At 36.1% G+C, this 12,633-nt stretch overlaps 1 protein-coding gene across 5 annotated transcripts in view; it reads right to left on the minus strand.

Annotated features, from left to right (window-relative positions):
- The window catches only part of USP40 (ubiquitin specific peptidase 40), an 86,874-nt gene that overhangs the window by 62,637 nt on the left and 11,604 nt on the right, over window positions 1-12,633 (minus strand). For all 5 annotated transcript variants that reach the window (XR_012920646.1, XR_002224163.2, XM_076006053.1 and 2 more), the window contains 3 exons: window positions 9,674-9,817; window positions 6,247-6,375; window positions 1,458-1,553 (listed from right to left, as the gene is read on the minus strand). Coding sequence is in view for 3 of the 5 variants with exons in the window: in XM_076006053.1 (XP_075862168.1) it covers window positions 1,458-1,553; window positions 6,247-6,375; window positions 9,674-9,817 (369 nt within the window). In the remaining 2 variants the exon portion in view is untranslated. The remainder of the gene's footprint in view (window positions 1-1,457; window positions 1,554-6,246; window positions 6,376-9,673; window positions 9,818-12,633) is intronic.

The raw sequence follows: 12,633 nt of genomic DNA on the forward strand, positions 1-12,633 counted from the left end.
CATGGTGGCGCATGCCTGTAGTCCCACCTACTCAGGAGGCTGAAGCAGGAGGATCACTTGAGCCCAGGAGATTGAGGTTGCTGTGAGCTAGGCTGACGCCATGGCACTCACTCTAGCCTGGGCAACAGAGTGAGACTTTGTCTCAAAAAAAAAAAAAGTACATTAAGCCTCAGTTCAGAAAATTTGGATTTTTGCCACTTTTTGTGTGCCACAGTTTAACTATTTAAATAGATATATCCAAAGAATAGCCTGAGGTTTGGCAAATTCCTGATATTATATGCAATTTTAAGAAGAAATATTTAAGTGCCAAAAAGAAAGATTATTAATGTCTTATCTGAATGTTTCAAAGTAGAAACAAGTTCTAAAAGGGAGTGAGTTGTGGCTGCTATAGGCTTAATTGTATTGCCCAAAAATTCATATGTTGAATCTTTAACCCACAATACTTCAGAATGTGACTGTATTTGGAGACAGGGCCATTATAGAGATGATTAGGTTAAAATGAAGCCATTTTCATTATAGTGTGGGCCCTAAACCAATCTGACTGGTGTTCTCCTAAGAACAGAAAATCTGGACCCAGAGAGAGAGACACCCGGGATGTACATGCACAGAAGAAAAACCATGTGAGGACACAGTGTCAAGGCAGCCATCTGCAAGCCAAGGAGAGAAACCTTAGAAGAAATTAAAACTGCTGACACTTTGACCTTGGACTTTCAGCCTTCAAAACTGTGGTCCCTGCACCCCAGGCCCAGGCTCAGTACCAGTCTGTGGCCTGTTGGGAAAACAGGGCCACACATCACCGCCTGAGCTCCACCTCTCCCCTCCCTCCATTCGTGGAAGAACTGTCTTCCATGAAACTGGTCCCTGGTGCTAAAAAGGTTGGGGACTGTTGGTTTAAGCCACTCAGTCTGTGGCATTTTGTATGGCAGGCCTAGAAAACTAACACAGTGCCCATAGATCAACATAGTTAAAGTACTCAGCCCAGGTCCCTAATAGAAATTATAAAAAATCACTTATTAAGAATAAATGAATAAATGAAAGGAGACCTAACATATTTAAAACAGGATATTAAATAAACATTAAAAGTCATACACTTTAGGTAAAATTCTGTTTAAAATGACAATAATCAAAAAAATTCATAACCCAACCCCAATATACATATACAAAGAAAACAGAATGCAAAAAATACAATCAAAGTGTTAACAATGACTATTGGCATATGGTCTATTGATGCTTTTCATTTACTTTATATATTGTCTGGGTTTTTGCCTTGAACTTTCTACCACGATAATATATTTCTTTTATAACCAGAAAATACCCAACAAAAAATTTTAAAATGTAAACATGGAGAATGTCCTAAAAAAAAGACTATGACTGGTAACAGTATTAGATCTCTCAACTGAATCTCACATATATATGATACATACATATATATAAACACATACACATACATATACTACCTGTAATAAGATTGCTTTTAGAATCATCAGTGGATCATCAATCTCTCCTTCATCCTGAATATCTTTCAAATTCATATCTGGCTTACTTTTTTCCTCCTTAGAAAGGAAAACAATAAAAGAGTTTCTGTTACTAATCCCTTAAAAAGTACTTAACAAAATTGGAATGTCTATGCCATGGAAGTTTCAGGATGGGGAAATAACAATAAAAAACATCATAATAATGTGTATATTATGTTTTGGAATCAGGTAAAACTGGCTTTGAATTCCAGCTGTTGGTTGAACAATCCTAGACAAGTTACTTAATCTCTGTGGCTTTCTCTGTAAATTGATATTATGAGATAAGTAAAGTTTCTAGCACAATACATATGGTGGATTCCAACATTCTCTGGCTCAGCACTACTTTATCTGCATCCTGAGTAATTTGATACTTTAGGTTTTCATTACCATTCAGCTCAAAATATTTTCTGGTCTTCATCCAGTATGTTCTCACTCACTTGTGTTGGCCTAAGGAAATCCTACCCATCTTTGCAGGCTCATCTTAAACACTCCGTTCTATTTCGGGATCATTCAAGTTTTTACCCCATCCTATAAAGGTAATGGGGAATATGTCAAAATGATTAATACCCTGGTAAGCTATTTTTATTGACTTCTTTTCATACATGTCATCTTGCAAAAGTATTTCAAATTAGCTTAAAAACATAAACACAAATAGACCTAAACAACCAACACAAGACAAAAATAATCAAGAAATGTTAGAATATGGCAAACCAGATACAACCATCCTGCTACAAAATTAATAAAAATGCTGGATAAAGTAAAAACAAAATAAAACAAAAGAACATCTTTTTAAACACATGATGAACTAGCAAGAATATCAGAAAAATCTTCAGAAGTCAAAAAGTGAGATGGGAATCCAGGGAAGTAATCCAGAGATGAGGCCTCCAGCTCTCCAACTGTGATGGTCTGAATGTTTATGTTCCCTCCGAATTCACACATTGAAACCTAATCTCCAATGCAATAGCATTAAGCAGTGGGGCCTTATGGAGGTGATTAGGTCATGAGAGCAGAGTACTCATGAATGAGTTTAGTGTCCTTATAAAAGAGGCCTGAGGGCTTGTTTGCATTTGCACCTTCTACTATGTAAAGACAAAGCAAAACATGTCTTAAAGCAGAGCAAGTCCTTACAGACACAAAATCTGCTGATGCCTTGATCTTGGACTTCCCAGTCCCCAAAACTGTGAACAATAAATTTCTATTGTTTATAAATTACCCAGTCCAAGGTGTTTTGTTATAGCAGCTTGAACAGAGTAAGACACCAACTTTGCTGACACTGAGCTTTCATTCTGATGCTTATACAGGACACAGTTCGAGAGAGGAAGTCCAAGACCTACTCGAAGTATGGAGCTGAGTGATTGTTTGGTTTTTAAAATAACAACCAATTCTCTGACATCAACTGGGTGCCTATAATTCCCTTCAATTCTGACACTAACTACCTGGTGATAGCGCAGATCTTGCAGGCTGAGGGTTTAGTCCCATAAAACTGTCACCTACTTTAAACACCAACCACAAATGGGGTCCCTAGGCTACCTGCACTTCTGCCTGGCTGACAAATTCTAAGGTTCCCACTATCCCTAATTCAGGTTCACACATTTCTAGAACAACTTACAGAACTCAGGAACTTACACTACAGTTTATGATAAAGGATACAAATGAACAGCCAGATAAAGAGATATATGGGGCAAGGTCCAGAAGGGTCCTAAGTTCAGGAGACTGTTCTCACGGAATTGGGTGGCCACTCTCCCAGCATGTGGATGGGTTCACCAAACCAGAAACTCCTCAAACCTTGTTTTTGAAGAGTTTTTACTGAAGTTTCATCACAGATGCATGACTAATTAAATCACGGGTCATTGGTGACAGAATTCAATCTCCTATCCCTCTTCCTTCCCCAAGTTCAGGAACCAAGCCTGGAAGTTTCAACCCTCCAATAACATGACTGGTGCCTCTGGCCACTAGCCCCATCCTGAGGCATCTAGGAGTGACCTCATTAGCATCAACTCAGGTATGGTGGAAAGAGGTTAATTATGAATAACAAAAGACACCCCCACCACTAAGGAAATTCCAAAGAGCTCTGTGCTAACTGTGGGGACAATGACCAAATACATACTTTTTATTACATCATAACAATAACATCCAGCATAAAGCTGGAACCCAATACCCTCAATATAAGCATGAGCTAAAAAAAAAATTCACCCCACAATACAGGACAATAAGGAATTGCCTTGGCCTTGATACTGGATGAAGGGGAAAAAGCATGTCCTCTACTAATCCTAAATTGGTCCTCATGTGAGACTGTGGCCCAGATTCACACTAGCTGTATAGCTCTAAAACCATCAAGTCCAGATTTTAAAGTTGTTAAGGGCTAGCAGTAACCCCAGGCTTGTGTTTGAAACAAACAAATCTTTCTTGGACGCAGGCACTTTCAACACAGGCATCAAATTATTCTTAGAAATCAAGTTTTTAAAAACAAACAAACCAAGAAGCCTATAGTCCAAAATAACAAAATCATAAGGAAATAGAATCACCAGCATCAGCAGTACCCAAATCAGACCTACAGAGTCTTCAGATACTACAATTATCAGATAGAAAATAATAAAATAAGTATTTTTAAAGTGCTTAAATAAATTTACAACTATGGAAAAGAGACTTGAAAGTAAAAGGAAGTGAAAGGCAAGCTGGCATTATAGAGATGACACTTGAGCCCACAACCCCAATATTTGACAAGTTGATGCAGATGACACATAGGCTGGGCCCATCCTTCTCCACTCTGCCAGTGTCCAGCCCTGGTCCTGTGGGGCTGGGAGGGTCCAGCGGTACCAGTCAGAGGGCTGCCAAGTGGGTGCTCTTGTGACGCCTTCTCTGCCCCACTTCCTCAAACCTGCGAGAGGATGTTCCAAGGATACCAACCATTTGTGAAGCAAAAGGCCTCCGAGGAAGTGGGAGCCATGGATCAAGCTCCTCTTTACAGCCAGATCTAGAGTCGCATTTGTAGTTGATGGCCTCCATGCTAGACACTAGTTTGTTGAGCACCTTCCCAATCAGATAAAGTGAGTCACTTCTTATCCTCATCTGGTCTGTTTCAGTTCTCAGTGTCTCCATGTTTAGTTTGAGCTGAGCCTTACACGTTACCTTCTCCACTTTCTTGCATCTTCCATTGCCTATGGTAGAGAATCCTTATTCTTTGGAGTGGCCATTCTCATTGCCCCTTAACCTGCCCCCCCCTCAACACACACACACTTTTCAAACAATGACATTAGCCTTATTTCATTCTCTCTGTAAGATGAAGTTGAAGCCTTCAGCAGTTCCTGGCTTTTTTCTTCCAATTATGCCTCCCATTTATTGTAACCCTTTTTCAATACCATCTTGTCTCTCTGCAGACTTAGAAAGGGCACCCAGCCTCTGGGAGTATATCTGTGTGTTCCTTGATGCCTATTTCAGCTTTTGCTCAGTCAGTTTCAGATTTCAGGCATCTTTCTGATTTGTAGCATTTATCCTCAGTCTTTTGATGCATATATTATCTGCAATTTCATCTTCAAGTTTAGCACTGAGGTCATGACAGAGGCAGCTTCGTATTCTGGTGAGGCAGTATATTTCAAGAGTAATGATTCTCTTTCATGTCTTACTTTTGGGGTTGTGGTTTCTTGGCCATCTCTTTGCAATTTTGTGCTTGTTTCTTAAGAATTGATTAGGTCCTTTCTAACAGTATCAGAGTCTCCTCCCAGTTCTATAATGTGGATCATGGGGCAGGCAGGCATTCCTTCATTTGGCTTCATTCTCTGCACTGCCTGTCTATTCTTGAACCTCTGTTACTGTACAAGGTCTTCCTCATGGCTTAGACAACAATCAGAAGATTGATTCCCATTTGTGCTTGGTATACTTTCTTATTCATGGCTTCTACCAAGCATCCATTTGTTAATTTTTTTTCTCATTGTCCTGATCTTTAACAATCACTAGCTTTTCATCCAGAGCTTTGTGATGTTCAAATAATGATTTAGTGCTTTAAGAATTTCACCTTAGTACAAACATCTGCTGGACACTGTGCTTGTCTGTTTATTACCATTATCCTGAGAGATTACTTGTGTCTAGAGACAAAGGATTCCAAATATTCTAATCATAGCTAGGTAGTGTTCCTTCTGCATATAGTTCAGCTATTCTTCCCTTTCAAGGAGTGGTTCCCTACATACATGTAGTTCTTCAGAACATACTGTCTGTAAGGAATAACTTTCAGGACCAACCTCATGTAATTTTCCCTGGATGAAAGTCAACATTTTTGCTTTCTGAAGCAGGATTTGGGAACAAGAAAAAAACGAAGTCAACATTTCAGTCTCTCTTAGTCTCTCTAGAAGCATGGAGGCCATCAACTACAAATGTGACTCTAGATCTGGCTGATGTCTTCAACTTAATCTCAAATGGGTCAGCACCATTAATCATGTTAACAATGTATGTGTCTGTGTATACACGTGCACAAATGTGGCAAAATGTTAACTGGAGAATTTAGGTAAAGGATATACAGGAGGTGTTTTTATTTACCATTCAAGTAATTTTTCTGTAAATCTGCAATTATTCAGAAATAAAAATTTAAAACTTACATTTATATTAACTTTCAGTGCTTATCAAAGTTTTCTACAGAGTGAATATATAATAAGTGGTAAAAGATTATCCTCAACAAAATAACAGAAATAGAAAAGCAAAGGAATTATACAGATATTTCTAAATAAATTTCATTACTTACTTGAAATTGCCAATTTCCCAAATGATCAACATCTTTAATATATACATGATAATGTCCTCCATAGCAGCCACCCTTGTGTATAATAACTGAGAAGAGGTCATATATATATTCTAAGTCATCCAATTCACTCTAAAAGAAAAAAGAACATAAATATTGATACAGTTTACATAAAATGGTAAGATACATAATGAAAGGGCAAAAAATTTCAACCATTGAAATTTTTTTCTTTTTTGAGAGTCTCACTCTGTTGCTCAGGCTACAGTGCCATGGCGTCAGCCTAGCTCACAGCAACTCCAACTCCTGGGCTCAAGTGATCCTCCTGCCTCAGCCTCCCGAGTAGCTGGGACTACAGTCATGTGCCACCATGCCAGGCTAATTTTTTCTATATATATTTTTAGTTGTCCAGCTAATTTCTTTCTATTTTTAGTAAAGTCAGGGTCTCGCTCTTGCTCAGGCTAGTCTCGATCTCCTGAGCTCAAACGATCCACCTGCCTCGGCCTCCCAGAGAGCTAGGATTTTAGGCATGAGCCACTGCACCCAGCCTCAACTATTGAAATTAATAAGAAACTTCACTGTTTATTCTGTTACTTAATGATAAATAAAGGTGAATTTAAATAACTGGTTTTAAATTTTAAAACTCTTAGTTCATTGATCTAATACCAATCATAGTACACCAATCAAATTCTGCCTCTTAAACAGGAACACATGTATCTGAAAGAGATGTTGTTTTTATGTACTTTGGCTAAGATCAGGTAAGCCAATAAGACAACTAAATGCCTTACCCTATCAGTGAGTCTGTGGTAGACATTTTTAGAAACAGAAACCCATCCTTGTATCATACCTATTACACTGCTTTATGTATATGTTCTTTACCTGTTTAAATTGTCCTATATTTCAACTATTCTGTGCCTCAAAGTCAAAGCCAGATCCACTATCACCCCTCATGATACTTCAGTCCTCTACATAGAACAGAAACTTAGCAATTATGGATACCAGCTGGTCTTGTTTAGAGACAGTTTAGAGGAATGATGAGGTTCTTTCTTGCTTTATTAATTCTATGATCATCCTTTTCTATAATTATTATGTTCTATAATCATGAGTAACTCAATTGATGAGCTTTTACACCAGCAATTAAAAACAAAACAAAAAATTACTTTAGATTAAGAGATACTTTAAAGCTGTTTATTTAAATTCCTTAGCCAGATATGGTGGTGCACACCTATAGTGCCAGCTACTTGGGAGGCTGAGGCAGAAGATCACTTGAACCCAGGAGTTCAAGGTTGCAGAAAGCTATGATTGTACCACTGCATTCCAGTGTGTGCAACAGAATAAGAACCTATCTTTAAAAAAAAAAAAAGTTTATTTAAATTCCCAATGCAGAAAAAAAAGAATCCTTAATTTTCACATTCGAGGAGTCTAAACTACAAGGTATAAGCTCCCTTCCAGTTTTGATGTCTAAACTCAGTGTTCATCTGTGATGTTAAAATGTACATATGGGTGTTATTTGAAGAATTTATTCGCTTAAAATATTATACTTCTAAAGGGTGAAACATTTTAAATGCCTGGTTCAGGCAGAAGACAAGAGGTATACACAAAGATGCAAAGTGACATTTTATCCCATTAATGCAGAAATCCAAGAGTAAAATTAATGTGGATTTCCTAGATAAGTGCTCAATTTCCAGTTTTGTTATATCAAAGTATATTAAAATCACTTGACAAACTATCTTTTATAAAAGTAGGGGAAAGTATATTAACTAACTCTGGGAAAATTATTTATTCTGGGTATGCCAATAACAGGTTCAGGGTCAACAGAAAATTAGAATCTTTCATTAGTAATTCAAACAATAAAACCAAAACCAAAAAGCTCAGTAGTTAGGCTTGAAGTAGAGAAGGCTCAGGTGTGAAAAGTTTGAATTTTAAGAACATTTATAAAAATATTACTTTTTTACATAGAAATTCAATAGCTAGCTAATAAATATTTGGTTCTTAATACAAAAAATGATTTGTGATAAGAAATACAATCATTCTCATTACTCTGATGTTGGCATGTATAGCAATGATATAAAAAATATTTGAAAATGGGTTATAAAGCAGGTTGATTTTGTAATTAATTTGTTTTCAAAACTTTTTATTCCTATGTCTTGAGGATTACAATTTTAGACTAGTTCCATTTGCCTCTTCACTTTCTAGATGCGTAATTCATGATTTCATCTAAAATAAACTAAATCCAAATAGCAAAGTACCAATTAGTGGCAAGTTTTCTAAATGCAGGGTCATTTCCAATTTTGTTCTTAAATTCTCATTTCAAAGATTTTTCAAGAAGAGTTTAATAAAGAGAACTGAGAACAAATCCATAATTTGGAAATTCAAAAGGACTGTAAATAAATCAGTGGTTCTTTTTTTTTCAAAGTTTTTATTCTATTTTTGTAATAAAACACCATGGTTCCAAGGAAAAATATTTTTTTCTAGTCTGGCAGTCAACGTATTAAAAACTCACTTGTGGCCGGGCGCGGTGGCTCACGCCTGTAATCCTAGCACTCCGGGATGCCGAGGCGCCGGATTGCTCGAGGTCAGGGTCTCACTTTGTTGCCTGGGCTGGAGTGCATTCATAGTTTCTTGGGATTTGGACATGAAAATATGTTTTTGGGGACCACAATTTAACCATCACCATCACCACACACACACACAGGTGTGTCTGCACACTGGCAACATGCATGTAAATAATATGGAGAGGGCAAAGAGGTATTCAGTAGATTTCTTATCTTAAAATATTATTTTAGGGATAAAAATATTATGCTGCATAAAAGAAAAAATGAACAATTTCACTTAATGAAGATTTTGTATAGTGTCTTAATAGGAAAAATATACAGGTAAAGGCCTTTTGCAGTTTTTTAGTTTTAAAGCTCTAATACTATATGTTGTAAATAAAACAAAATAGGCCCCATCTTTCTAGGTAACGAGTAGTGGATTTTCTTCTCATAATTCATTCTCATATTTTCTACATCCATTCAGTTCCCAGGATCTGTTGCTTTTCCCGCCTTGATAACTTTGTGCCTGTCCTCTCCTCACTGCCCCATTCCTCCAGCCACCTCCCCACCCGCCCTCCTCAAAATCATTGGTTCTTAATTAGGGGTGATTTTCATTGACATGGACATGGACATTGGCCTTGTCTGAAGACATTCTTGTTTGCCACACCTAGGGGAAGGGGAGTGCGGATGCTTCTTTCATCTAGTATGCAGAGGCCAGGGATGCTACTAATATCCTACAATGCCTGGAGCAGTCTCCCACAATGGAGAATAATTTAACTTAAAATGTTAACAGTGCCAAGGTTGAAAGATTCTGCAATAAACCAACCGAAAATCAGATAAATAAAAGATTCAATCTTGGGAGGGGAAAAGAAAGAATTTAAAAATAAAATAGTTCAAACCTGTTCACAAAAAGGCTTGAGATTGATCCGGAGAGGGAACGTATAACAGCTAGTTTCTTTGTAGCGTTCACATTTCACGAAATCGAAATTAAATCTTAGCAATGAAACAGTAAGAAAGGGAGGCAGCTTACGTAATTTGGCTGACTGTTAAAAGAAAAATTTACAAAGTTTTTTAAAAACAGAGTTATACAAAGAAGGGATACATAATGCTTCTTAAGGTAGGAAGAAACAACCAAAAACCTATAACAGTTACAAGAGAAATATGTCCTTAGATCACATAAACTCATTACCATGGATTCAACATAACTCTTGAAATAAACTTATCTATTTTATGGGTCTGAAGGTGGCATCACTCATTTATGCTTACAAACTAAAAAAAAATCCACAAGCCTGTTTTATGTTTTTAGTGTTGATATCCTAAAATATTATTTCATGAGCATAGTCTCTCTTTAATGGTGCCCATTTCCTGCCCAATTCCTGGCCTTTTCCTTGGTGTCTCCATACACAGTTCTTTTTATTTAGTGAAGAACTGCAGCTCTTAACCTGGGACCTAAGAAACTGTTTCAAAGGACCTGAACCCATGAAATGCTAAAAAAATTTTATGTGCATATGTGTTTTTCTGGGGAGAAGATCCATAGCTTTCATTAGACTTTCAAAAGGATTCTAACTCCCCAAAGGTTAAAATCTATTGAATGGGGTTTTATAGTCACTGTTCTTAAATTTGAAAGTACATAGATATTTTTTGTTTAAGAGTCATCAGTTCTCCCCAACCCTCTTGGATTAATGGTCTGTGAAAAGAAAAAAAGAAAATCCTTCTCCTATGTATAGAATTATCCATAATCATATATATATATATATATATATATATATATATAATATATTTAAAATAATAGCTCCAGAAATCTAATGGTTAAAAAAAAGTAAATAAAAAAGCCCCCAGAAATATAATAATAACAACATGGTAGATTTTCAAACAAGCTCTAAAAATTCATCATAAAAAGCTGAGTAACTCAACTATATGTGGCTGAGAAAAGACTAAGGACAAGACAATCTGCATTTATTTAGGCAACATAGCCAAACTAAACTTAGAAGCAACAAATCCAATACAATTAGAATAGAATGCAATTTTAGAAGTATCTAGATCAAAAAAATTCCATTGAAAAAGAATTAAACCAATGGTATAAAAGGTATATAAAGAACTGCATTTGTTTAGCAAAAGGTTTTTATTTCATTAATGTGCAAATTAAGTCTAACTAAGAACTAAGAATGTATATCTAAGACTTTTCCAAACTTAGAGGTTTATACTTATTTGTTACATTGTAGTTTTAACAACAAAGGTGAAATAGAAAATAAATAAGCAAATGATAAACATCTCTCTTTGGGTTTCATAAAGAGGTAAAGGCTAGATGGAAATATACATTAAACAGTACAAAAATTCACCCTGGTTTTAAATCTTACCATGAAAACTATAGGCATAGGGTTTACTGTTTTTATTATATTTTCATCTATAATCTCCAGGATACAAAATCAGTATCATGTGTTAGCTAAATCAATGCTCATTTTATTTGTTGGAAAAACTCAATAACTGCCAACTATAGAAATAGTGCTAACTCTTCATCATCATGGAGTTAACTGCATAAATATGTCTTTTGTGGTAGCTGTTTAAGATGATGCTCAGTAACCACTGATTAAATCGAGCTCAAGCTGATGACGTTTATGAATAGCATATCATACTATCCAGCAGCAGTGGGATAGCAAATGATGCAGAGGATGATAGAAGCAGGGTTGATGCCACATTGGCCATAGGTACAAGAAACTGAGAAGGAAGGCCAGCGAGGTTAGAGATAGCACATCCAAGTCAGAGGAATGGGAAATGGCACTAATAATTTATATATATAGACATAGAGACAGTTATAAGTTATCTATAATCATTTTTATGTTAATATTAATGGATTACTAGTATTTAGTAATCTACTAGCATTGGTGGAAATTAACTGTGTGAAAAATACATTAAAGAACAATTCCATAGTGAGAAATCACATAGAATTGTGAAAGAATGGTGAAAAGAAAATATAAATGATGGTTGCTAGAAGATAAAGTGAAAAAAAAACTCTATAAAATGTTTTCCTAAAATCTGTCCCCCAAAGAGAGTTATTCAGATGCCAGGCTCTCTTAGAACAAAAGATATCCAGGATCCAAAGTGCTCAACCAGTAAAGCATGGAGACCTTACATTAAAACTGGGATAAAAACACTAATATGTGGCAGATTTTCAGAAATGTCAAAGTACTGATACAATAAATTAATGCCACATCATAAAGGAGCTGGAATGTGCAAAATTTACAAGCATGAAAGTAACTGGGAGCTGTCTCTTATTTCTCTTCTTGAGAAGTTTCTCTTCTTTGCTGGAATAAAAAATAACTATGAATTATATTTATAGGAATGGCTATTTATGTATGAATATGATGAATAAATTTGAGAAATATCAGAATCCTATGCTTATTGATTTGCTTTACTTTTCTCTTTTAGCTCTCTCATGGTAAAAGAAATCAGTTGCTTTAATCCTGCCTTTCTTTCACCTTGTGTTTTGCTTTGCTGTACAGAAAGAAAACGATAAGTATTTTCTGTTAAGTCACTCACTTAGTAAGTTAAGTATTCCTACCTGGGGAAAGAGGAAAGGGCATACTGGATATACCAGGATGAGGGAGGACATATGACAAGATTATAAAATAACTGCATATTAAGAAAATGTATAAGCCATCTATTTTCATAGGAGTAAACAAGGAAAGAAAAAGTTCAACAAGCTTCTTGCTGGCAAGAATAAAAATATAGACGTTTACACCATAGTAATTTGCAAAAAGCAGCATATGGTGAGTTTATCAAAAAAGGCATACTTACGAAACACTGAAGTACAAATAAATTTCCCAGAGAGAAGGTAGTTGAGAGAACTGTTGGGATTAAA

This window comes from Microcebus murinus, chromosome 8 (assembly GCF_040939455.1).
Source record: "Microcebus murinus isolate Inina chromosome 8, M.murinus_Inina_mat1.0, whole genome shotgun sequence".
Lineage (NCBI taxonomy): Eukaryota > Metazoa > Chordata > Mammalia > Primates > Cheirogaleidae > Microcebus > Microcebus murinus.